This window comes from Lonchura striata, chromosome 2 (assembly GCF_046129695.1).
Source record: "Lonchura striata isolate bLonStr1 chromosome 2, bLonStr1.mat, whole genome shotgun sequence".
Taxonomy (NCBI): domain Eukaryota; kingdom Metazoa; phylum Chordata; class Aves; order Passeriformes; family Estrildidae; genus Lonchura; species Lonchura striata.
In genome coordinates, this window is record NC_134604.1 from 5,006,575 (window position 1) to 5,032,847 (window position 26,273).

At 44.6% G+C, this 26,273-nt stretch overlaps 1 protein-coding gene across 1 annotated transcript; it reads right to left on the reverse strand.

The window, feature by feature from the left end:
* Positions 1 to 1,672: 1,672 nt before the first annotated feature.
* Positions 1,673 to 26,273, reverse strand: DGAT2 (diacylglycerol O-acyltransferase 2). Its single transcript, XM_021532426.3, has 8 exons — positions 26,103 to 26,273; positions 18,580 to 18,699; positions 17,513 to 17,620; positions 16,635 to 16,705; positions 9,008 to 9,212; positions 5,307 to 5,481; positions 3,853 to 4,055; positions 1,673 to 3,069 (listed from the first exon to the last, which is right to left on the reverse strand). The coding sequence occupies exons 1-8, from the start codon at positions 26,140 to 26,142 to the stop codon at positions 2,915 to 2,917; spliced, it is 1,077 nt and encodes a 358-aa protein (XP_021388101.1). The 5' UTR covers positions 26,143 to 26,273; the 3' UTR covers positions 1,673 to 2,914.

Consider the following 26,273-nt stretch of genomic DNA (forward strand, 5'->3'; position numbering starts at 1 on the left):
GGTGGGGCCTCACCAGCAAAGGGACCAGATCCCCTCCCTGGAGCTGCTGACACACTGTAAGATCAGCCCAAGATGCATTTGGCCTTTTACACACTATTTTAAGAGACAATATGGGCTATTACCTTGGGCATGAGCTGAGATCAGACAAAAATTCCCCTTTCATAGACTGGTAATAGCAAAAGAACAATGTTCAGTGTCAACTGCTTGTTACACTCTTAGCACAGCCATGAATTCAGCAGAGCTGGTCCAACCTTGTAGTATGGAAAATCACAGGATATTCATTAGTATATCCCTATTTGCAAGAATGGAGCCTTGTTTGAAATAACTCTCTCCCTCCTCTGTGTTAGGGGGATTTCAGTCTGCAGCTATGTTTTGATCTAAAACTTGATAATCAAAAACACTGCTTGGAAAAAGTTCTGCAGGAACTGACTTCCTTCAGTTCATTCTCAAAGGTGGATTCCAGTGACATGCCACAAGTAGTTATAAGTGGTTTGGGCAGAGCTTCTCTTGCTATTAATTTCCAGAGAATTCACTGGAAACACAATCTTCATGTCAACTAGCAGAACACAGAGATACAAATCAATCCTACTAGGGGTGACGAAAAGGGGAAGCAACCAACACGTCAGGTTTACCTTCCTCAGCAGGAGACTCCAAAATTCCATTGGCCATGCCTGAAAAGGGCAAAGGGTAAGTTTGGCTTTCACCTTGGAGAACAGCATTGTCAGGCTGTGCAAGTCAGTCAGCGCTGATTAATCACTCCCATGGTACACAGGACAGACCCAGCCCAAAAACAACAGGTTAAACACTCCTTTGTTACTAGAAGGGCCCACATGAACTTTTCAGCACTTTGCACCTCCAGTAGTAGAAGTCTGGGGGTTCTGACAAGAATAATCACAGAGTGGTTTAACCTTAAAGCTCATCTCATTCCAACTTCCCTGCCATGGGGGACACCTTCCACTAAACCCAGTTGCTGGCTTGGAACACTTCCAAGGATGAGGCAGCAAGAGCTTCTTTGGGCAGCCTGTGCCAGGATCTCACCACCCTCACAAGGAATAGCTTCTCCCAATATCCAATCTAAATCTTTTCTCTATTAGGTTTATTGCCTATTTATAGAAGTTATTTGGCCCCTTGTCCTATTACTAAGCACTCTGTATAGAAAGTCACTTTTTTATGAAGCTCCCTTTTAAGTACTGAAAGGGGCTGGAAGGATTTATTCACCTGAGGACCAGGGATGCAATCCAGCATTTTCTGTTCTAGGCAGCAACAAAACCCAAAGCAATCTGCTGTAAAGGGCAATAGGGCATGTGCTTTCTGTATCTGCTCAGTGGAGGTCCACAGATGGAGGCTGCCTCAGCTCCTTGTACACTCTCAGGCAAAACCCCAACTTTAAAGCACAAAGATTTGCTTAAACTATCCTGGCTACCCCATGCAGGGAGCATGCAGATGATAGAACAGAATTATTAAGGTTGGAAAAGATTTTTAGGATCAAGTCCAACCCTTAACCTACCTCTTCCAGGTCTACTTCCAGAGATGGTGATTTCGGTGTGAGTCTGCTTTTGTAGAGACGAACCATTTTTTCCCCATAGGAAAAAGGCACAACTCCAGTCATACAAACTACTGCTGTAATACCAGCAACAAACCCTGCAACACTGAAGGGACCAAAGCAGCCCACTATTTTTGCCCAATTTTATTTCTAGAAATTTGTACAAAAATTGATACTCTGTAATACAATAATCTATCAAATATGACAGATGAACATTCGTCTTTAGAGGCAAGATTCCAGGAATATGAAGTACCATCCTCTTACATGGAAGAAAGGCACATTTTAGAGCTCAAGATACACTCAACTGAATGGTTGAAAAGGCAGGTCAGACATGCAAGTAGTGCAGTGTTTCAGGTTTATACATAAACAAGTTGTACTCTCAAGAAATCTCACCACAAGCAGTGTTAACATCCACATAAACATTTTATAAATACTTTTTAAAAGTAGCTCACTTTAGATCCTAAGTATACAAAGGTTACTCTTTTACATTCACTGGATGGAGTAATTAGAAGCCATCTTCAGGCCAGAAGTTACTTCTAGATTTCTCCAAATGCTTCTGGGATCCAAAGCACTTGTATCAATAGCCCCACTGCATTTTCTCCCCAAAGTCTACCCTAAAGGGCTGCAACACCAGGGCTACACAACTGCACCATCCCACTGCTCCTAGAGCTTATCTTTGGAGTTTTGTGGCCATGAAGAAGTCCTGTATTTCCAGCTACAAGCCTCTGTGCAAGCAGCACCTGGGATATACCTGCTTCTAAACTGGTATTTTAAATACAGTGGTGAATTTACAGCCACAAAATCATCCACTACACTATGGATCAAGCTTCACCTGACTCTCCTTGCACCATCCAGCATAGATGCCACACCAGGGGGAGTGGCAGCCCAACTATACTTCCAAAAAGGGCTTTTCCAAAGCAGAAATACCCTTATACTACATAAGCATGTCTCAACAGGCCTCTTGTGCAACACACCTGTAAAACTGCTTTGCTGCTCAAATCAACCTGCTGCTTTTTAGTTTGAAAACCAGATGAATCCTACTCTCCCAAAATTGTTTGTGCTAGTGGGCACAGTAGTTGTAGGAATTTTTCTAATCCATTGTTAGTGATCCAACAGCATTATACAGCAGATTATAAAGGCAATAATTTAACCAAATCCTCACAGCAATAGGGAGTTGTGCTTTTTTTTTATATAAAAAGATGTTTGTAATGGGATTTCTCTAAAGCAAAGCCTTTATTATTTTTAAAGTGGTTTAGCAATACTTTAAACACTTGCTTTGAAGAATACATACACCCACACATGCTTTCAAGTACACAGTGACAACTTTGACTCCTGGAAACGATGTGTTGGTTCTGAGAGAAGGAGGTGCCTTCAGTTGACTTCCAAGACCTCAGTCTCTGGCAGGCCAAATCTGCTCTTGTATTTGTCAAAGAGTTTGATCAGGGAGTCCACATACATGCTATGGTAGAAGTCCACATCCTTCTGGGATGGATTATCAATTTTGGGGATGGTGATGGGCTCTCCAACTGGTAAAAAAGGGACAAATCCATGTTAGATTAAATGCTCCTACAACCTAAGGTATTTGTTCTCTATGGACAGAGCTATGGTAGTTCAGCACATCCATTCTGGCAGAGCACAGTTTGCCATTATAGCAGAGGTTTGCCCAATTCCTCACAGTTTTATCAGGCTCTGAAGCACAGCTGTCCCACAACAAGGACACACAGCACTCCTCAGCAATACCAGATGTACTTTAGCTACACAAATGTGTCTACTGTTCAAGGTGGCTAGGAAATCCCCCTTCTGTTTATGGCAGAGTGATAAATGCCTCCTCAATTACCATGAGCCATGAGTCAGTTCTTAGGTATTCCCCTATACACACCACAAAAGCAAAGCTGACCTTTTTCTCCTTCCTCCCTCTTGCAGCCTTGCTGCTTTGGGTTAGAAGACTCAAATGCCAGCTTTAGGGTTGGCTTTAAATATTCAACTGTCAGACAAGCATCCCACTGGGATATGAGGGGCCAGAGGGTTGCTTCTGACTTTAGCTATCCAAGGCCAAAGAAAGTAGAGCTACAGCCTTTTCCCTCAAAAAAGAGCTCGCTTGTAAAATTACCAGGAAGCAGAACATTGAAGGTTTGTAACCTTTGGAAACTCTTCTAGCTCATTCTCAGTTTTGCTGGAAGGTTTTTATATAGAAGGGAAAGCTATCTTTTAGTCAAGACTCCAAGACCAAACTACAGCAGGTGTACAGCATAGACTCAAGTATTCTACTACCTAGAGAGGCACACAGCATGTTCATACTAAAATCTTACCAACAGTAGTGATGGGCTTGGAGTAAGGTAACAACCCCCAGGTGTTGGAGGAGAAGAGGCCACGGCCGTGAAAGATGCACGGAGCAAAGCCAATGTGCTTCTGGAACTTCTTCTGAACCCATCTTCCCCAGGAACCCTCTTCAAAGATCACCTGCTTGTACACTTCATTTTCCCCAAAGGAATAGACAGGAACCAAGTCCGCTCTAGAAAGACAGAAAGATTCAGGACCCCACCCCTGGACTGCAGCTCATACAACAGCCCCACACGTGCTGGTACCATTGCCCAGAGCTTTTTTTGCAGCACAAGGTACTGACAAAAGCCAGCCAGACTTGGCATGACATAACAGACTTTGAAGGCATACAAGAATTTTACTGGCAATGGGCCTGTGGAACATTGTGCAGTCAGGTATTGGACATGCTTCCATATACACTCAACTCCTATTTTTGATGGCCATCTCCTTTCAGACACATGGGGACCAGGGGGACTGCACAGGTCCTCACCCCATACTGACACTGCCTCTTCTTGCCATGGAAACCTCCTGCTGTCCCAGGGATCCCCCTACCCCTGTACCTTGCTCAGGGGTAGAAGCCAAAGGATGCCCATGTCTGATGCTCTGCACAAACACCCACACAACACAGCAAAACTGCAGAAAAGAAAATCCCCTTAAGGTATCAGCTGCTTCAGGGAACAGAATCACAGAATAGTTTGGGCTGGAGGGTGTAGGAGTCCAGGGCATCCCTCTGGCTGCCCCGGAAGGTCTGGGACCCTGGCAGAGGTCAGGAACTCCCCTGTACAGAGGCCCCAGAGACACTGGCTGTGATCTCTGTCCATGGAAAAGAGTTTTCAATCTTACAGGATGAATTACGAGCTCTGAGTGTTTGATATAAGTAATAATTAAGTGTGGCATGTGTGTAAAAGCAAAATTTTAGGATTCTAGATAAGGAGTCCAAAGGGGACAAGATGGAGGAAATTGGGTGTGTCTTGTCCTTCTTGTCCTCCATGTTTCACTGTGGTGTTGGCATTTTTCTGTTGGTTCAGGCTGGGGACACACTGTCCAACGTAGGTGACAGATATTGGCACGTTATTGTAAATCCAGCCCAGGGAGTTTCTGGTATTTAATGTTTGTAACATCCCACTGAGGGCAGAGCCCCACACGCTGCCCTGCAGGACAGAGCTGGGCAGGGCAGCAGAACATGTGAGAGATAAACAGAATAAACAACCTGGAAACCAGCACAGAGGAATTATGACTTCTTTGACAGTAGGGCTGAAAGACAGACTTTCCACAATCTCAGAATCATCAATACCTCAGATTCTGACAGGAGGGCACCTTTAAAGGCCATCTAGTCCTATACCCGTGCATTGGACAGGGACCACTTCACTCAGACCAAGTTGTTCAAACAAAAGCACCTTCCCCATGGCAGCAGTGCTGCTCCAGCACTGAAGCTGCCCCTTACCCATGCCGCAGAGCCAGTTTCACAAATCCTTTCCGGTTCTTCAGCGTCACGGAGTTCTTCCCTGGGGTGCAGTTCAGGGACTCTGCTGCCCCTCCCACCACGATGATGATGGCATTGCCACTGCCATTCTTGGACAAGATGTAGTCTATGCTGTCACGGTTCACAGGACAGATGCCTGGATTAAGGAGACAGACACAAGGGTCACGTTACAGAATCGACTGGTGACTTCAGGATCTTCTCATACTTACAGCACAGAGTTTATGCCTCAATTGCAAGTTGAGCTGTGCAGCCTCCCTCTGGTCAGAGCAGGTAATATTAGCAGGCAACCTATTCCTCAACTAAACAAGCAGTTCACAGACCTGGCAGCACTAGACTTGGTCAAAAGCCACCAGGAAACTCAGACAACGGGAAAGCTGGACAGGACAGAATACACATCCAACCAATATGAGTAATGCAATTTATGTTCTCTGTTTATTCGAGAGAAGATGGCAGTTTTTACACACTTCTACATAGTTTACAGTTTACAATGGCACTCTGGTTGGCAAGATAACATTGTTCACCTTTGCCTTAAGGTGGTCAGGCTTTTCACACTGCAGCTTTATTCTAATTCACACCCAGATAGCTCATTACTTTGTAGTTACCTTAACATAGTTTCTAACTGCGCCACAACTAATTTCTTACTGCATCAAAGGCTTCCAGGCCCCACCAAGGCCACTTATCAGGGGCCCAGTCTGAGGGGTAGCTAGTTCTCACTCTAGATATAAATCATGCCCTCTCTCTCTCAGAAATTCTGTAACAGGTCATAAACTCCATAAACATCAACTCTCAAAAATTTTCCTTTATCAAAAGACTTCAGCAAGGATTTTCTATATCTAGTGATATCAAAGGCATTGGTGTCAGACATCCTCCCTCCATGTAAACTTTACAGTAGGATTTGGTTTACCTTTAGAAAGGAAGAAAGCAGTTGTGTTATTTTGATGGATGAGAGTCTGATATTGAGCAATTCCTCAGCAAATTTAGGTAGTAGAATAGATGTGGAATAGATTTAGCAATATAAAAAGAATAAATGGACAAACCTTTAAGACAGACCTGAAATAATATGAAGCTCTTGCAATTTATGGGACAGAGTGTTTATATAAATCCATACTCTGAAAAAAAAGTGTGAAGCTCTTTCTCTCTACTCCACACTGGAAAGAGCAGGACCCCCCTTCACCTTTAGGAAGCAATCTCTGCCCTAAAGCACCAGGCCCCACTCCAGGGAAATAAAAACCCAAAGACACCACCTTTAATTTCCTCTGTATTGCTTTAAAAATGTAAATAAATTTGATTGTCTGCTCTTTAAACTCTTGCCTTTATCCTACAATGGGTATCCAAGCTTGCTCCTGCCTCAGTTTTTTGGCCAGAATAAGCCAAGGAGAAATGGGGTGCCATCACTTACAATCCATTAACACAACACATCTGATCTGAGTATTTCAGGTCATCGCCCTATTACACTCATGGTATTAATTGCTTGAAACAAGAACTAAATGATGAACAGGCCCTGGGGACTTAGACAGGACAAGTCTGCCAGCCTTGATGTCTATCTGGGCATCAGGGTCATCACCTACCCCAGCTCCAGATAAGAACACAGTAGACCACACTTGAGACAGATCAGCTGGAATTGAGGATGAAGAATTAGTTTCTTTCAGCACAACTACATCTCTCTGATTGTTTTTCCTCTGAAAGGCTCAGGCTGTACTCACTGCTCCAACTTTCAACTTTTCCCATTCTCCACACCAAGGCTCATGCTGGCTACGCATGCCTAGTAACATTTATGTTCAGCTCTTTCACACTTGTTACCAGGAGATTACTGCTGCTCACAGCACCAAATAGTTCCTTCAGAAAGTGCAATGAGACATGGAGACAAGTGGCAATAGATAAATTCTGCTCTTCAGCACATTCACACAGTATATAGGGTTTTCTGGTCATGCCCTCATGCCTTACAGGATCCCTGCTGAGCCTTAACCTCTAATAGTCTACAAAATTAAGAACTGGTACTAGCTGTAAACCAACTATGTGTATTGGTACAGCATTAGGATTTGTTATAATTCCACCTGGAAGTGGTTCATCCACAGAAAAAAAGGATTGAGGGAATTACCAGCACTTTCCAAGTGATGTTAAGGCCTTTGTATCAGCATCTTTAGGTTCTAGTATGGGAAAGTTAAGACAAATTATGGCTTCCAGAAGGTTAACTTCATGACACCTTGCTTAGATCCTAGGAATCAAAGCAGCACAATTTTCCTCTGGTTTAAACACAATGCTCAGGGATAGCCAAGACAGCAATGATGTGGCTAATGCCTACTCCCACATTCCTTCCAAAAAGGAGAAAGCAGCTCTGGCTGGCAACAAGACTTGTCTGCCAGTCATACTGATAGATTGAAGATGTTGTTTTTTTTTTTAATACAAAAAGGTTGCATGGAAACTTAAGTAACAGAACTAAATTTACAGATGTGACAGACTGGAAAGCAAATCCCAACTTCTCATGTACTGCTCTCCTGGGAATTCCCACATTATGGACTTCACACAGCAACTAACATCAGCATAGGAAGATAAAAACCAGCTTGAGATACTGCCCTTTCTAAATAGAGACAAACACCTCTCCACCAGATCCAGTTAGTTTTTCTCTCCCTCAATTAAGACAATAAGCTGAGAAATAGTCAAATCTAACAAGTCAGAGTCAGGTACAGCTACTCCTATTGTTTCCCAGCCATGGTGCTTATTAAAGATATCTGTTTTAAAGTCATTTATTGATGAATCAGTTCCAGAAACAGCAAACAGATTACTGGATTGTTCCATTCAGTCTTTAAGAGTTACTCCCTCACCTTTATCTAATTGACAGGCTGAAAAGGAAGCACTGGCCATGTAAGAACACTTTATTGCCATGTTAAACATTGTTTCCCCTGCCCAGTCATAACTTACAAGCCCTCCAGCATTAAAATCCTGGACTCCATTAAAAAAGACCTATGAATATAATTGAGCACACTTACATGACTGCACAACCCCTGGGATCCATCTACAGGAATATATTCAAGGAAAGGGGTCCTTGAACAGCTGGTATTGTGCAATATTTCAGACTCTGTACCCCTGGCAGGCACCAAGTAGTGTGATTTGAGTGGAGACAGCATCCACCACCACCACAAAACACAGATGTGTGACAAGGGATGTGGTAGTGAGCCCAGGAGCTGAGCTGGCTATGGTTACTCAGTATTTTCAGTCAGTGCAACTTCTTCCTGTACCTTCACACAATACCTAGGACAACTTGGTTGCATGTCTCCACCTTCCACAATTACAGTTGTCACAATTACAGATATCTTTACTATGGTTTTGGACAAGAGTATCCTAGAGTTAAGGATGAACACAGAGGAACAGCAGGCTCTGCAGCCCAAACTAGTCATATTCACAGAATGGTTTAGGGTTGGAAGTGACCTTAAAGATCATCCAGTTCCAACTCTGTGCCAGGGACAGGGACACCTACCACTAGACAGGACTTCTCACATTTTTTCACAGCTTCCTGTTGATAACTATGTGAAAGCAATGTCTGGGTGATGCTATCAGCAGGAAGTGGCTACTTGAGCTTCCAACACAGCTTTTCACTTGACAGAGGTGAAAACAGCTCAGAGCCAAGCACATAAGCAGAAATGGCACAGTGTGATTGTGCTTACCACCAGACATTAAGTAGTCCCTCAATATGGGCATCCTGAAGTTCCCAGCCAGGGTAGCAAGGTATGGTCGGATCCCAGGGAATTTCTGGCCGACACCCGTGGCCTCTGTGCTGAAGTTGCAAAAGGCACCCAAGCCCATGATGCCATGTGGATGGTACCCAAAAATGTAATTCCTGGTGGTCAGCAGATTGTGGGTTTTAACCAGCTAGGAAAGAAAAAAAGACCTCAATTGAGAGATGGATATTTTCAGATAGTAAATAAAAGTGAGAGAAGCAAAACAACAACAACAACAAAAAAAAAAAAAAAAAAAAAAAAAAAAAACAACCAAAAAACTTATCCCCCAGTTCTTATCTCTCTTCCCATCAGGGAGAACAGCCTAAGAGCTCTTGTATAGGCTCACCTGGATTTCAGAGGCTCTAGTAGGAGCAGCCATTTAGACTTCAGTTTCCCAAGCAGAGGGAGCAGGATAAACAGGCTGATTGTGAATATAAAAAGCTGGCCAGCCAGGTAGGAATAGGACATGGATTGCTGCAGCCTGAGCCTTTTGCTTCTTTACTCCTTCCTAAGGCATTCTGACACACCTCTTGCCCAAACCAATGAAGTTCTTCAGTCCTGTAGCCACAGCCACCTCCTCCCAGCCCTCTCTCACCACATCAGTGCCTCCCAGTATGAGGGGGAAAGAACACAAACACCACAGCATCTGTCTCATAGCAGAAGCAAGTTCACCTAATGCCTGAAAATAAGAGGCAAGCCTTTAATGGGCCTGTTGGCCACCTTCCAAGTGGGAAAACGTGCAGAAGGGTGGTAAACACTGGAAATTATCCCTCCTTTTAAGAGGTTCTGCCCTAGCCTACATGCTAAAGGGTCAACAAGACACCTCAAGCCATCTCTGATTCCTACAGGGCATGCACTAGGAGTTATGATCACATTGTTTTCAGGCTGTTCAATATTCCTAACCATTTGCTCCTCTGTTTGCAGAGCATGGATTCTCCACGGCTGTCTTAGCTAGCACAGAACAACTACTGCCAGAGGGGGCTTTTTTTAATGCTGTAGGTAGCAACAGCATCCCACGTGTCAGAGCATCTTCCCCAGGCAGTACACATGCAGTCTGAGGAAGCACACAGGACAAAACACAGCAGGGCTGCTGCATCAGCCTACAAAAATAGTGATCAAATTTAATTTTTTTCATATGTTAGAATAGTTGGTGTTGGAAGAGACCTTAAGGATCACCCAGTTCCAAACCTCTGTCACAGGCAGAGACTCCTTTCTCTAGACCAGGCTGCTCCAAGCCCTGTCCCTCCTGGCCTTGAACACTTCCAGGCATGGGGCAGCCACAACTTCTCTGGGCAGCCTGTGCCAGGACCTCACTGCTCTGAGTCTATAACCTCTTCCTAGTATCTAATCTAAACATTTCTTCTTTTCAGGCTGCAACAGTGCCACTTTTTGACAACTGCAACACCTCAGCAGCTCTCAGACCTCTAAGCTGAAGCTCTGGCACCCCATCCCTCAAACTGTATATGCAAAGGCCACTCTCCATCAGCTCCCACTGGAAAAAAAAAAAAATCAAACTAAGATTTCCAAGATGTCACTCCAGCATTACACACTCCACTGCCTTGGACAAGGAGTGTTTTGGCACTGTTCAAGTTCATTCTGTTGGATCATGCCACAGGGAGTTGAGGTACCATTGCAACACACTAAAGCAGCATGCCCAGAAACTTGATTCCCTTCTCCCTGTTCCCAGCCTTGCCCCCAGATGAAGCTACAGGTCCTGTGCTATTTAAAACAGTGGCTGTGATACAAGCATGATACAGCAGCAAGTTCTGCAAGTTGACTGGCCCTCTTCATCATTTCCTCTGGCTTTGAGGTCATGTAGAACTCCAGGAAGAGGGCACAGAGGCTTGTGGTTGCAACAGCTCTGCAGAGCCCCATTGCCTTTATGACACCAAGTCATCCTTTCATCCCCTTTCCCTTCTTTCCCAATTAATAGATGACTTTGCTTTCACTTCCCAGGATTAAAGGGCTGTCCCCTTGATCAATTACAAGAAACAGGGATCACAGACTAAAGACCAAAAACCTGTCTCCAGGAAAAAAGTAGTGATATGGTAAGCAACCCCTCAATTCTTGCTCAGTTGTAAAGGGACTTCTGTAACAGGCTATCCAGGGCAGTGATGGACTCCACATCCCTGGAAGGAGTTAAAAACTTTGTGGATGGGGCACCTGGGTTAGTGGTGGCCTTGGCACTTCTAGCAGAATGGTTGGACTTGATGATCTCAGGGGACTTCTCCAACCTAAACAATATTCTGATTTTTTTAGATACAGAAACATGGCTTAGCTGCATAAGCAGCAGACACTCCTTCCTTAAAGCTCCAAGGTAGTGATATCCAAGCTCATCTCTCCCCTGCACCAAGCACAGCTCCTTTAATAGGAAAGACAGCTGGAAGAAGGTTTGTCCTTCTCATTCTGGAGCACAAGGCATGTGCATGTTGAGCTTGGCAGAGCCACACGTATGGAAGACAGGCTGTTCTCCTGCTCTAGCCCCTCCACCACACACAGTGACACCCAGATCCCATTGCTTGGACACCTCATAGAGCCCCAGCCAGGATGCAGCCTTACTGCTGTGGCTGCTTTCCAAGAGCTCCTGTTATGGAGCCACAGGGCTGGCAATACCCATGCTAATCAATCACCCACACCACTGCAGGAGTGGGCAAGGGGTTTGCAGGGATCCAACTAAACAAAGGCAAGGAGAAGGGCTGAGATTTAGCCTCATATTCATACGTGTGTGCTTTTCCCCTTTTTGCCCCACGCAGGCTGCCACTGCCCTCTACACCTGCCCCACAACACAGGCTCACAGAAGGTGAACACGGAGCCTGCAGGTGAGGGTCAGTCTGTTCTCCTAGGTAAGAAGTGACAGGACAAGAGGACACAGCCTCAAGCAGCACCAAGGGAGGTTCAGTTTACATATGAGGAAAAATTACCCAAAAGGCACTGGAATAGTTGGACTCAATCTTCAAGGTCTTTTCCAACCTTGGTGATTCTATGTGTTCTTCCACCCAAGTCAAGCCAGGGAACCTAAGACCAACAGACAGGGTTGGGCACTTCTCTGCAAGCAGAGGTCTTGAATCTGCAAATGCACAAACTCAGCCCACGGAGGGTATGGCCTGCCAATACCTTCATCTCTCCCTAAATTTAATCCAGAAGCAGGAATTTCTGAAGTTGTGTAAATCATGTATTTCTAGACTCAAACAAGAGTGAAGATAGTGAAGAGCACAAGATGGGACTTTGGAACTAGAATGCATTTAAAGGTCCCTTCCAGCCTGAACTATCCTATGATTCCATGCCTCTCTTCAGGAAGTTGATCATTCTTTGAACCCCTCCCCTTGAAAAGCAAATAGTGTTATCAGGTTGCCCCGAGGAATTGCTGTAGCTGTCACTGAACAACACCACTGCAAGTCTGTTGTGAACATCCAGCTGTTTTTTCCTTTTGCCTCCAAGGTCTTCTGCATTCCCACAAAGCTCTTTGGAGCCTCAATGCTCCCACGATGAGGCAGAGTCAGCACATCCCTGCTGCATCTCACCTGGACAATCAGTACTGGGAGTGAAGCTGAACCTTCACCCCACTGCACTAACACACCTGTTCCCAGCTGCTGTTAGAAACCAAACGTGTTTCTCTGGGAGCAAAGTCCATCCACCCATTTCATAATAACAGATTTCTTTACACAGAACTAAGCCAGCCTACAGAAGCAGTAAGCCAGTACAATAGTGTAAAGAAAATTAGTGTTAATATTTGAGTGCCAGCTAAAGAACCATATTGCCAATTTTAATTTTAGGAACAGTGGCACATTCAGTACTGGAGAGTGAGGACTGTAGAACCACTGCTGCTCAGTACCAGGAGCCAAAGAGCAGGAAAAAAATCAGTTGTCTGGGTGGGAGCTGAGTAGCACTGGCTATGGAAGAATTTAGAGAGCACAAAACCAGAGCTCATCCTGCAGGATCCAAGCAGCAGGTCTCATGGGCATGCAAGCTAGCAAATCAACTCAAGAACTGCACTTAACCACATCACACCCAGCAACACGATGGAAGAAATTATCTCACCTTCCCAGCAGTGTAAGCCAGGACCTGAAGACACCTCACCAGGCTCCCGGTATTATATAAGTCACAAATTCACAGAATGGCTTGGGTTGGAAGGGACATTAAAGCTCAGCTTGTTCTAACTCCCTGTCATGAGCTGGAATGCCATTCAGTGCACTAGGTTAGGACAGAGCAATCTAACCCTTCTATTTCCATTCTGTAAATCATGTACAAAAATTAAGGAGGAGCTTTGCCAGGTAGCTAGCCAAGACACGGAACACAAGACAAATTGAGGGGAAAAAAAAGACACTTTTGGCAGCAATTCCTGCCCACTCTCCCACTGCAGTGAGCAGGTCTCCCTGCACACACCTGAAGTGCTCACAGGCTGACAGAGGTAAGTCAAAAGTCTGAAGCCCTGAAGTCCTACTGCACATGGAGATATCCAGATGCTCATGTGACAGCTTCTTTACCTAAACAAAGCCTTGAGATCATGGCACTTCCAGCAGGACATCCTCACACCAGCATGTGCTTAGCAGGCTGCTGGGATCAACAGCATGAGATTGAGATGGTGTCTGCTCCAGTCCAGCCACATGCACACACCTGCAGGGTCTTGGGCTTCACCTCTCACTTCAGGTCCAGGACTCTGGTCACTGGAACATTCCTCAGCTGCTTCATGTGCTGCTTAGCTTAAAGCACTATTTACAAGGCCAGCCATTATCCAGCAGACAACTTTAAGCTTCTAGTGCCCTAAAATAGCTTCATTATTGTCAGAGCAGCTACATGAAGTCCCAGGGAATGTGGCCAACTCAGTTCATGCTGAGTAACTGAGCCAGATTCAGGCTGCTTTCCAAACCCACCTGGTATTACAAAACATGACCTCATATCTCCAGGTATGGGTACAATAGTCCTGGTGTTTCAGGCTGGGAGGCACTGCTGACTAGTGAGACCAGCCTAATCAGCACAAACATTGGAGCAGAGCTTGATTCTCATGCAGCTGCTCTAATACAGCAAGCCAAATAGGAAGAAATTCTTGTTTATGAGGGTAGCGAGGCCCTGGCACAGATTGTCCAAAGAAGCTGTAGCTGCCCCAAACCTGGAAGTATTCAAGGCCTGGCTACACAGCTTGGTTGAAGCAACCTGGTCTAATGAAAGATGTCCCTAATCATGGCAGAGGGGAGGAATGAAATGAGCTTTAACGTCCCCTTCCATCCACACTATGAATTTAATTCATATGAATTTAATTCTATGAATTAAATCTGAGCTGATAGCCCAAAACAACTGGTACCTGTGCAGATATGGATGCAGCTACCACAGCTCTATATGCAGACTTTGCTGGAGGCAAGTTCAGCATTACATGTACCACCAGTGTGACTGTCACTGGTGTGATCTGTCCTTGCAGTGCTCAGCAGACACATGGCACAGGATGAGATGTAGCAGAGGACTGTCCTGACAAACCATAAGCCTGGGACACAAACCAAGTCCTACTGAGCCATTATGCAGATCAGAATCCAGTAAAAAGGATTTTGCAGAGAGAACATTTAAACAAGTGATCCTCTGTAGACCCATCTCCCTCTTGTGCAAGAAGAGGTAATTAATTTAACCCAGAAGTTCCCATGCTCTTAGCAAACCCAAAGCATTCTGGCTCTTGGTACCATTCTCAATATCCAGAGATATTATTCTTTGTTCATGCTGATGCATTGTTCATGCATCAGTCCTGTAACTGAAAAACAATTCTAGCACCTCTACCCTGAGATCTCTGCAGCAACTTTTACCAACCCTGCTGCCAGCTGGCTGTTCCCCCAAAACACGTGCAAGAGTAATCTCCCAGCTGTCAGCCCTCCTGTTCTGCCCTTTGCATGTGAAATACCACTGGACTCCATAAACCTTGCACAACTCCTCCCACTCAGCAGCAAAGGAATTAAACCCATAAGGAGTTCTGACAGATATGTGAACTAGCAAGAATTTATTTTAAAACTGCTGCAAAGCTTAATTTATCTACTTCATCTCATCTCTAAACCTACCTAAACAACCCAGCTCTTTGACAAACTTTTAATATCCACAGTGAATCTGACCTGCAGGGCATATTTCCATGAAGACAAGGATAAATGTGCATCAAAGGAATGATAGAACAGCAGAATCAGCACTAAGTCCCCTGCATAACAGAGCCCATTTCACCAATATCCAAGGCAGCATTGTTTAGTGCATCACTAAGGACTTGGTACTAGAACACAACACATCTGAGACCCATCTTCAACAGCAGAGCCTGCCCAGTTCTGTGTCAGCCATGAGACCCAGGCTGACTTCCAGTCTGTGCAGGCACAGTGAAGTTTTCCATGTACACTTAGACTTGCCAAGAATTACCTGTTAACAACAGCAAGTTTCATGGTGAACTTGGCAGTGCTGGGTTAATGGTCAGACTTTCTCTTAAAGGTCTTTTCCAACCTAAATGGTTCTGTGCTTCTCAGAGTACAACAAAAGGCTTGTTCACCAGCAGCACGCTCAGGCACCTTGAGAGTTCAAGTGACTTTGCAAAGGAAGAATCCAGTCTAAGCTGCTTTGGCATCCTGCTGCTCCTTTCTGAGGCTGGACTGTCTTGGGGATAGGTAGCTCAAAAGCTGTATCAAGGTCCCTCCCTCACACTCAAGCTGAGTAAAACTTGCCAACAACCTTACATAATACTCCTTTCAGCTGTGTGCCCTTCCAAAGAGGATCGAGTTCCCTCCTAGCCAAATTTGACCCCTGCTCCCTTCCAAGTTATCCAGCTAATTCTGAGGTCCCAGAGCAGCCTGGCAGCCCTGTCCTCTCTCTGGAGTATGTCTGAACCAGTAGGAAAAATACAAGTATGTGGTGAGCAAGTTACAAGCTGGAGAACTGAAGCTATTCCCACTGCTGGAAAATCCACTTCTCCAAAGCAAATAGATTTGAAGACAAAGTTTACTGCTCCTTGTGAAGTGCTATTACTTTTGGTGCACAAAGGTCCCAGATATTCTTGCCCAATACACCCCAGAGCAAAAGTTACTGGAAAACAGGCAAAAACTGAGCCAGATTTTATGATTTATGAGAGGGGAACAGTGTTAGGGGTCAGGCAGTACATAGGACTGCTGCAGCACAGAAGAGAATCACAGAGTGATTTGCACTGGAAGGAACCTTAAAGATCATCCAATTCCAATTCCTTCCCGTGGGCAGGGACACTTTCCATTAAACCAGGCAGCTCCAAGCCCTATCCAGCTTGGCTTTGAGCACTTTGAGGGATGAGGCATCTACCACTTGTTTGGACAACCTATGCCAGTGTCTCCAGAAGCTGGAGAGATGAACAAGGATTGCAGACTGCCTCCAGGAATCTGGTAAAACCACTAGAGACAGCAGGTTCTGGCAATCACATTGCCATCATTGGTAATACATTTCAGATTTTCTAACCACAGCTACCACAAGTAGAAGTATGGCAATAGTAACTGAGCCACGTCCTGCTTACAGTTCAATGTCAAGAGATAGACTACTGCCAGTACAAGACACTAAAGCAGTTAAACCACAGCATATCAGACTTAAAACTTTTACTTACTCTTATTGGAAAATAATCCCTGAAGTACCTCCATATAGCCCAGTTTCTCACCCACTGGGATCTTCTTCCCCCTGTTGAAAAAAAAATTAATCATGTCTTTAAAGTTGTTTTCACATGGCTGTCCATCTAAAAGCCTAAAGGACTCCAGTGTTTGCTGCCTCACTAGAGGAATCAACACTTTCATTCCTCCAAGTGGGAGACCTGCATCATTTTCTGAAATCAGTGCACACTCTGGAATACAAGGGACTTCAAGCAAATTAAGGCTTGACTGCAAATTCATGGTAGACAACTCTACAATTCAAACTAGAAACGCTCCAGTTCAACCTTTGGGAAAGGCCAAAATCCTGGATGGTTTCAGGCATCTTGAAGCAATGGAGAACTGAGCTCATCTGGCTATAAAAGTAGTTGCCAAAGCTTGTTACCACTGCTGGTTCCCAGAGCTGGTTTGTACAGGTTTGGTTTGGTTTTTTTTTTTTTCCCTAAAACAAAGTCATCTGCTTAATTTGTAGCAACTCTGACTCCATAGAGGAGCTGTTCCTTGATAATCACATCCTAATCTGAACCTTGCAAGAGCTGGAGAGGACAGAAAGCTCTTGAATCTTTAGATCTTTCTGAACTACAGAAAGAACCTATGCCTTATAAATATGTTAATAAAAGCCAGCAACGGCATGTTGTATTGCCCTCAGCATCAATGAAACCTGCAGTCACTGTTCACGCCAAGGGCTGACATTTAAATCCTTCACTAAGCAATGCCTTTGGTCAGTGATTCAGCCAAGTCCCACTAAGAAGAGAAGTCCTCCATTACAAGGAAGTGCTTCTTGCTCCAAATATGGAGACAGGAACACTTTAACAATAAGTATCTCTTCTACAATATTTACCTTTCTTTGGTGTATTCCAGTCAAATACCAGCCAGGCTAAGTATAGAGCAGCAATGGCCCAGCAATCTGTGCACAGTATATACATGAGGATTAAAGTGCAAGCAATACCTGGAGAGGTGCAAGAAAGAAGAAAAGAAGGTTGCATCAGGTTTTGGTCTCCATTTAAATCCCTTGCCTTTTGCCTCTTCCATGCTGAAATCTTAGTCTGATGTCATTAATCCTCAAGTAAATTGTACCCCTTATGCAGTGCTGAGGCAGCTTCCTCTAGAGCTTTGAAAAACCTAAACCTCCCCTTAATAGTGCCTCCAAGCATCTCTTATATCTCCAGGTAGGGCAGCTGCTTCATCAGACTGGATGAGCATAAAGATTTCTCGTGGCCCACACCAATGGTTTTTTTTCCCTTCAGTTACACACATCTTCCACAGCTTACACTAGCTCTGCATCAGCCATTCCAGCAGGGTGCCAAGGATCCCACCCAAAAACAACATTGCCATTTTAGCACAAACTGAATTGGGAAGGTAGAGTAACACAGATGCTGAGAGCAGTCGTTCTCCAGTTTAATTATTAACAATCCAATGAAGCAGAGCAGCCTGAGGTTTCACATAATCAAAGTACCCAGGGATAAATAGGCTTTACTCTTTTACTGGTCTAACACAAACAATTCTTGCTCATCTCTGATCCCTCCTGGAAGGAGACCAAGCCAAGAAAGAGGAAGGCATTCCTGTTGCAATCACTTGCATCAGTTACCAGCTGCTTCTAAGAAATCTCTGTGAATATTCCCACGAGCAAGCCAAGTAAGACATTTCCAATTGTTTCAGCCTCATTTGCACAGCAGACACTGACACCAGCTAAACATCAGTCAGTTTTTCCATAGCTCTTGAAATTTTCTAGAGCCAGGAAAAGTAATTTATAGTTGAAAATATCAATGCAACTGGTTTACAATATCCTTGTACCCCAGGAACTACACTGCTGCAGTACACATCTAGTAATTAAGTGTTAACTTAGGAAATTAGAATTCATCCAAAATTACAGTCAAAACCCCTTTGCTTTAGGCCAAAAGGTGTTACCCATGATAAGGAAAGTGAGAACCCATTGCAGCACAGAGATGATTTGGAGTTGCTTCTCTACTTTGGATTTTAATAGCCAGAACAAATCCTGCAGAGCAGAAAGAATGTTCGACCCCGTGCCTAAAGAAAGAAAAACAAAAGGAAAAAAGTTACATTTGCACACTGAGCAAAGGAAACAATATTCTTCCTTTGAAACAGAAATCATAAAAGGAAGGGTCATCAAATCCAACTTATTTTAGTAAGAGGTTTCAGATAAATGTGTGGTTTGCTTTTAGAGCAAGGCTTGCTAAAAACTGGTATTTTCCACGGAGTTTGGATATACTGGAAGAGGAAGGATTGCCATCTGCCAACATCCAGCTTTTCTCTGAATACTGGAGGGGATTAATGAGTAATCATCAGTACTCACCTGAGCAAGCCTCCTTTAACTTGACCATAAAAATGCAAAGGATGTTCACACATATTCTTAACACATACCCTCACCTCAAACTGCCAGCTCTTCCAAGTGGTGTTTGGTAAGAGGGAACCCCATGAGCTCACAAGAAGATAAAGATCAGCTGCCTCAAACCTGCAAGCAGACACCTGGCTGTGGTCTGAGCTATTCTCATCCACCCTTCAGGAGGCCAGTTGCACAACCCCAGTGCTGCTCAAGGAAAGCTCTGTGCTCCAGCCTTCCTCAGCACAGCCCAAGGGCTGGCTGGATGCCTCAACACACAATCCTCAGGATCCACAGCTCTAGGAGTAAGGAAAACTAGCAGCATTCCTAAAGCAGTAAATAAGGAAGGAGCTGAAAGCCACTCTTGTAGAAGCTTAAGATATTCAAGTGGGGAAAAAACCCAGAAGTGGGTAAAACACTGAAAATGCTTTCTATATGAAGAACTGCCCGCTGCAGCTTTTGGCAGTATACACAGCCTCCACAAAGAAGCACTTGCAAGTGGGTTTTCCTTCACTTTTCTCATTACTTTATTTGCAAACACCATAATAACTGGCCAAAACACTAATCACTTTATGTGTATTTACATATTTTCTTTTGTAGTTAAGGATCAGCCTGTTATTAGGACTATGAAAGAAGCTATTACATTGAATAGGTTCAGTTCTTGCTGACAAGATATTACCTGCTAGTGGTAATAGCATAACAAGTGTTCACACTCAGTCAAATGAAAGTGATTCAAAATAGCTTCTCTAGGTATAAGCAGGCACTAGGATTTTTGGTAGTTTCTACAAAGATACTCTCACTGGTGCATCTTTAAATATGTAAAGCAACTGTTTCATAGGAATGAGGGTCAATTTATATTAGGCAAGGAAAAGTTTTTTACTATGAGGGTGGTGAAACACTGGCACAGGTTACCCAGAGATGCCTCATCCCTAGCAGCATTCAGGGGGGAGCCACACCAAAGGCTGCAGTCTAAATTTAGAGCCTGACCACCCAGTTCAGACCCTTAGTTCTGCTTAGTCCATGTTACATGAACAATCCCAGTAGTGCACTGGGCATTAATTACCCTAAGCAGACCAAGTTTTAGGCTGGGATAGATCATACCACTAAAACTGTGAGTAAACTGAAACCTACAGCACTAATCCAGGTTAAAAGAACAGCTAGACCTGTGGGCAGTTCTTTACAAGATAATATAGTGCAGTATTAAGATTTCATTCCACAAGTAGTTTTGTTTTTGAGGCGAGACTGGGGAATGTCAAAACATCAAAATGAGTTAAATTTCGTCACGTGCATTGATTTGCCACACTAGAGTATCTAAGCAGTGAGATTCAGAAATCCCATGCTGTAAAATCTAGCAGCAAATCTCCAAATTTGGGGTGAGGGATAAACTTCACCTGATTTTTTACAAAGCCAGTTGCTTGTTCAAGGGTAAAAGAAATCTGTGTTTAGAATGGTTTGTATTCAGAGACCTTTAGAGCTCATCTCAATCCAATACCCTGCCATGGGCAGGGATACATTCCACTAGACCAGGTTGCTCAACACTTGCTGAGGGGCCACAGCTCCAAGAACTTGCTATCCCAAAAACCTTACACAATTGCATGTGGACAGACTTATATAGACTTAGGATTACCAGATACAAGTTTAAAGAAAGAATTTAGCAATAGTGGTGTCACTGGACAATGGACATGGAGGACTATGTCCTCCAAAGGAAGCCAAAAGTCCTTGAGATTATTTGTGACTTACAATAAAAGCCCAGCCCCATGTAATTTTTTTCTTCTAGTACCTGCATTTACACTACCAAACCCCTTTGGCTTCATAAACCAAACACTCTAGCCTTGGACCAGCTAAATCCCTGTCCTCTTCCCAAAGAGAACAGTTGTTTATCCCTCTAGATGAGAACTTATACTTCAGCATTTTCTGGATGTTTGAACAAATTGTAGGCATTGCCAGCCCTGTAAACAGGCCAGTATTGAGTAGCACAAATTAACCTGTCAGCTTGTTTTTCAAACCACGTAAAACTCACATTCAACTCCTGCAGACAGAGGAAAAGCAGTGGTTTGCCACACAGCTGTAAGCACCTGCCCTTGGACAAGTGTCTTGGGTCAGTTATTTGCTGAAAGCAAAGATATCCTTCAAAGAGAACAAGATATTCCACACCAGGAAAGTCAGGAGTTACCATGACCTAGCACTTAATTCTCAGTTAAGAAATGAAAGATGCCCAGCAGCAAAGGAAAGGACCATGGGAATGGTCAGTCAAACCTGGCAAGTACATCAGGCCTACCTTTGTACCAACCTGCAGACTCCAGATTAACCCATTTCATCAACCAGGCATTTCCAGATTTTAGAGCCAAGACAATCCTTTCCAGACAGTCCTGAGCTTCCTGTTCATCATGTATGACTGACACTGTGTATTCAACCCCCCAGGCAAGCCTTATCTCCTTTCAGCTTCAGTAGCCAGGAGGCATTTTTGGGAAGACTCTCCATGCTCTGGAGAACCAGGCCAGTTACTAGTGACACAGAGCAGGAGAGCTTTGACAAGTCAACAGAAATGGGGGGAAGGGGGAGCTGGCACTCAGCCACAGAAGAATAAACCCAACACTTGAGTTCAGCCCATTAGAGAAAATACTTCCTCCTAATGGCTCTCTTCTGGGACCACACCAAGCATGTTTCACATATTAAAAACCCAAGGCATTTTCTCTTAACTTTCAGGGAACAGATTATCCTTATAACCTAGTTGAAAAGGGCCCAGTAGACATAACTATAATTTGTATACATTCCTATCAGCCTTTTCCCAATGAAATATCCTGGGTCCTGAAGAAACCCAAATCTCCATCTTCTGCTGCTGAAGGCAGTGGCTCCTGTGCAGGCCACCCAGCACAGCCCTGGAGAATTTTCCAGGGTACCTGTCCCAGAACTGGAAAGCCTGACTGGGGAGCCTTAACTAGACAATCATTAAGATCTTTTTAACCCATTCCATAAGTGCTGGGGTCAGCATTGACAAACCATATCTACACCAGACATTCCTGGTCTCCACACTGCAGCCGATTCCCTGGAGTACTGATGGGAAACTCCCTGCACTAAATAAGCCATGCATGAACTCTCAAGGACTTTCCTTGTCACAAAGGACAGAGTAACTTCTCCAGGAGACCTCCCTGCAGTCATCTGCAGCCTTCCAAGGAAGCTCAGGGACATTAGGCAGCTATCCTGCAACTGGTGATGGGCTCACCATACTTTTATCATTTAGTTCCATTTAACATCAAATGCAGGAGCTGTTGCCAAGGAGATCCTGGAATCAGCAAATGGTTTGACCAAGCATTTGACTCCTGCATTATGGACTCAGCACCCAGTGCTCCTCTAGCACAGTTTATTTCACATAAATTACACAAACATTTATCTAGGCAGGGAACTAGAATCAAAGATCCCAAGAATGGGAGCAAACAAGCACCAGAAAAACCCAACTGACAGGACTTAATTAAACATCAGCAAGAGAAATTAACTGAAAAGAAGTACAAGTGTTTTAACATATAGTTAAAAATACACTGAAACCTTGCTAAAGCCAAGCTTCATCTACCACATTTTCCAGACAATTAGCATGCTAATTCTTGGTCACGAATGAAATTGCATCACATGGCTTATTTAGAGGAAAACCATATTAGATCCATCAAAGCATAAGCTGCAAATAGACATTCTGAGCTACATATTTTGCAGAGAAGCTGAAACTGGAACAAAGATAAGAAAAACAGACCAGTACTAGAATATTCAGGAGGACTCAGCCCCCCATGCAAGAGCAGGAGCCCACACAGCATGCTGGTGCACCTGTAAAAGCCCTTTAGCAACACTAGTTATTTTATGTCTTAGGTTTACTTGGGTGCCCCAAGCACAAGCATATTCACTGTAGAGTAAACAGTTTGTTAAGAAAATAATGAGTAATCAGCACAGAGTATAGTTATCCTGCCCTGTATACAGATTTAGAACAGTTTGCTCCTGTCCCAAAAAGGTACTCAATTACAGATTATCTGCAGTACAGTGTGCCTACAACTGGAGATCAACAATATTTTGAACAGGGACATGCAAATAAAAATTCATATAATCTCTTTTAGAAAGGAGCTGGGATTCTCCAGACCCAGGAAACAAAGCTGTCATGATTACTTATGTTAGTTCTGGATTTACTCACAGCACTAAACTCAGCCCTCAGTCTCCACACTCACAGCAGTGTGTATGTTAAAGTGATGTAACCACAAGACCCCACTGTCCCAGACCAGCCAACAAGCTTAGATTTAAGTTAGCAAGACTGAAAAGGTCTGGCCAAGAGAAAAAGGAGCCATCCTACTACAGCTCATCAGTGTGCACAGAGCACATGAGAGCTCTGAAAGAGGGGTTGCATATGAGCAGCCCAGACCTTCACCTCCCAAGCAACTTTGTCAAGAGACAACAACTCACTGCAGCCAGCTGTGATCCTGTTCTCCCAAAACAGGAGCTCCCAAGGCTGCCCACCCCAGAGCAGAACTTGGGTCTGGTAAACATCACATGCAGTGTAAGACTAACTCCAAGGTAAAGATGAGCAAAATAATCTTTTTCATCCCAAACTTCATAGTGATGAAGTAACATTAGAAAAGACATCTCAGCACAGCCTTTCAAGGTCCCAACCACACCAGCATCTTTCCTCATGGGAGAGGGATGAGACAGAGCCCCTTGCTGCTCTGCCAAACACAAGGAGGAGACCTCCTGGGCATCCTATGGCCAAAGTGGGGAGGGTCAAGATGAGTCCACAACCCCTCTTACCCAACCAGGTGTCTCAGAGCATCATCCAACCCCAGGCATTGGTCCAAGGACTGCTCTGATTTTTGCAGTACTGGGTTGATATCAAAGGACATTCCCATGCATACATACAGGGATGAATATGGAAGCAGATGCCTGCACCTATTTTTCTGTTTGTTTTTAAATAGGATCAGATTTAATTCAGCCAAATTTACAAGCACCAGAGCAAAATCAGATGTCAGGAAAACAACAAGACTAAAGGACAATATGAACCATTCAGATGCTCATCCCAAAGTTGGCCCTTTGCACAAGCATGGTACTTGGAAAAAAAATATTCAGGGACATAGAAAGAAAAGAAGCTAGTGAGTTTGTTCTACACATCCTCTGTAGTGGGACAAGTTGTCCAACATGATCAAGCAGTACATAAGGTCTCATGAATGAACCTCTACACCACATCACCTCTGCCAGTTTTGATCTGCAGGGTCCCACACCACTATCTCCATACCCAGTCCAACTCAGAGTTCCTCTGAGAGGCACCTGGATTCAGCTCTGAAGCCAGTCCTGTGCTCTCCTGCCCATGCAGGCCACAGCACTGGCCAGGAGTTGGTAGATGTTGCAGTCACCAAGGCAATAGCCCTTGTCTCCCCAGGCAGAAATAAGTTAATTTAAGTTAAAAAGCAAGATCCCCACGAGGTGCCTCAGAGGAAAACTGACCTGAGGAGAGTTAAGACAGCTTTCCATCACTAATCAGGATTATCTAGAGATGAGGCCAATCACTGTCTCTAAACCACACTCCATTTTGAATTATGCATGTGTCCTAGATCCATCATTAACATGCCAGTGCCAACAAGGTGGCTGCTGAGGTCTCAGGTCAACCCTACATATTTTATAGGTTTCCTGAATTATTTATTCTGCGCACTTAGTTTGCAGTTAACATTCAATGTAACAGTTCAGATGATGCTAATTCAAATAACCTCTCTCAAATGAAAATATAACTTGTCCTCTGTTAGTCATTCAAGCAAGCACAGTTATTTTAAGAAACAGATCTGAAAACAGGAAACACATGCAGGTCTTCTCCCCAGTCAGTTCACAACTGATCCTTCAGATCAATCTAATATCCTGGCTGAGATGAGCACCAGCAGCTCTACACACAGAATTGGACAGGACAGTGCAAAATCAAGACTTCAGAGGTTAATTCACCAGGTTAATGTCCTTTCAGCTCTGCTAACGATTTGTTTAATCAATAAAACATTTCACAGGTCTCTTCATCCCAGGAGGTATTAGCAGTTTGCCTTTTGAGGGTAAAAAGCCTTTCACAACACAGAGCAATTACTCAAGGACCCTCCACAAATCACAGGTTAAATCGCTGTCCAAGTGCATTTCCACGCAAAGCCCACCCCGTTTGCAAACCCTGACCTTTCTCTAGACAAGCACCCTTGCAGAAGGGACACAGAACTCTATGTAACAAAACATTAAAACCCGATGATTTTATTCCTACAAGATCCTTTGAGGTGCCTTTACAAGCAGGCAAGGTAGCTTGTGGTTTGGGATTCCCTATACTCTCTCCAAAGCCTTTAAACCAACATGTTCCAGCGTGCAGGGAAGCGTTCAGTGTCTGCAGCAGCAGCTCGGTCCACTTCTCTCAACAAGCCACTTACCAGCACCGAGGGATGCTAAAGCAAACCTGGCAGAACTGGCTACCACGAAACTCCTGCCGAGCACTGAATCTTCACCTCGTCATTATAAAACAGCAAAAATAGTAACACGCTGCCATATTCCCTCTCTCCCCTTGACGAGCGGGTGGGAACACAGTATTATGAAACGGTTGGATTCGCTGAGGAGGCCTTTCCCAAGCTAAATGGAATTCTACGAAAATAAAGTTGAGACCGAACTTTTATCAGCCGGGCAGTGCCGATAAAGGCACCACACTTCTCTTCCTACCGTGACAAAAGGAAGCGGGGACGGGGGAGGGGAAGACGCGTTCATAGGCAAGTGCCCCACGCCCACATCTTGCCAAGGTGCAAACTTAACCTTGGCAAAATGCACAAACCCAGAGCCCTAGGAGCCTCCGAGCCGCTAAAAGCGCAAAACCTGCGCAGAGACCTGTAATCCTCCACCCGAGAAAAGCTACAGCTGCCTCCCGCCATTGCACATCGCTCTTCCCCCTCCTCATTCCCCTTGAACAACGTCCCTGCGGCCAAAAAAAAGAAAAGGAGGATTATTCAAAGCTGGCTGTTTCGCTGCTGCTCCCACCGCAGCCCGTGCAGCAGCGGAACGCCGCAGCATCCCCCTCCGCGCACCACGGCGCATCCCCACCGCCTCTCCCCCGCGGTACCTCGGAGCACCCCGGAGTAGGCAGCGATGATGGTCTTCATGGTGCTGGGGGGCGGTCAGGGCTCGGGCAGGGCCATGGGACGGACGGGGCAGCAAAACCCGCTCCGCCGCCCCCGCGCCGCGCGGCCGCGCCGTTCCCATATATAGCGCAGCGAGGAGGAGGAGACCGAGG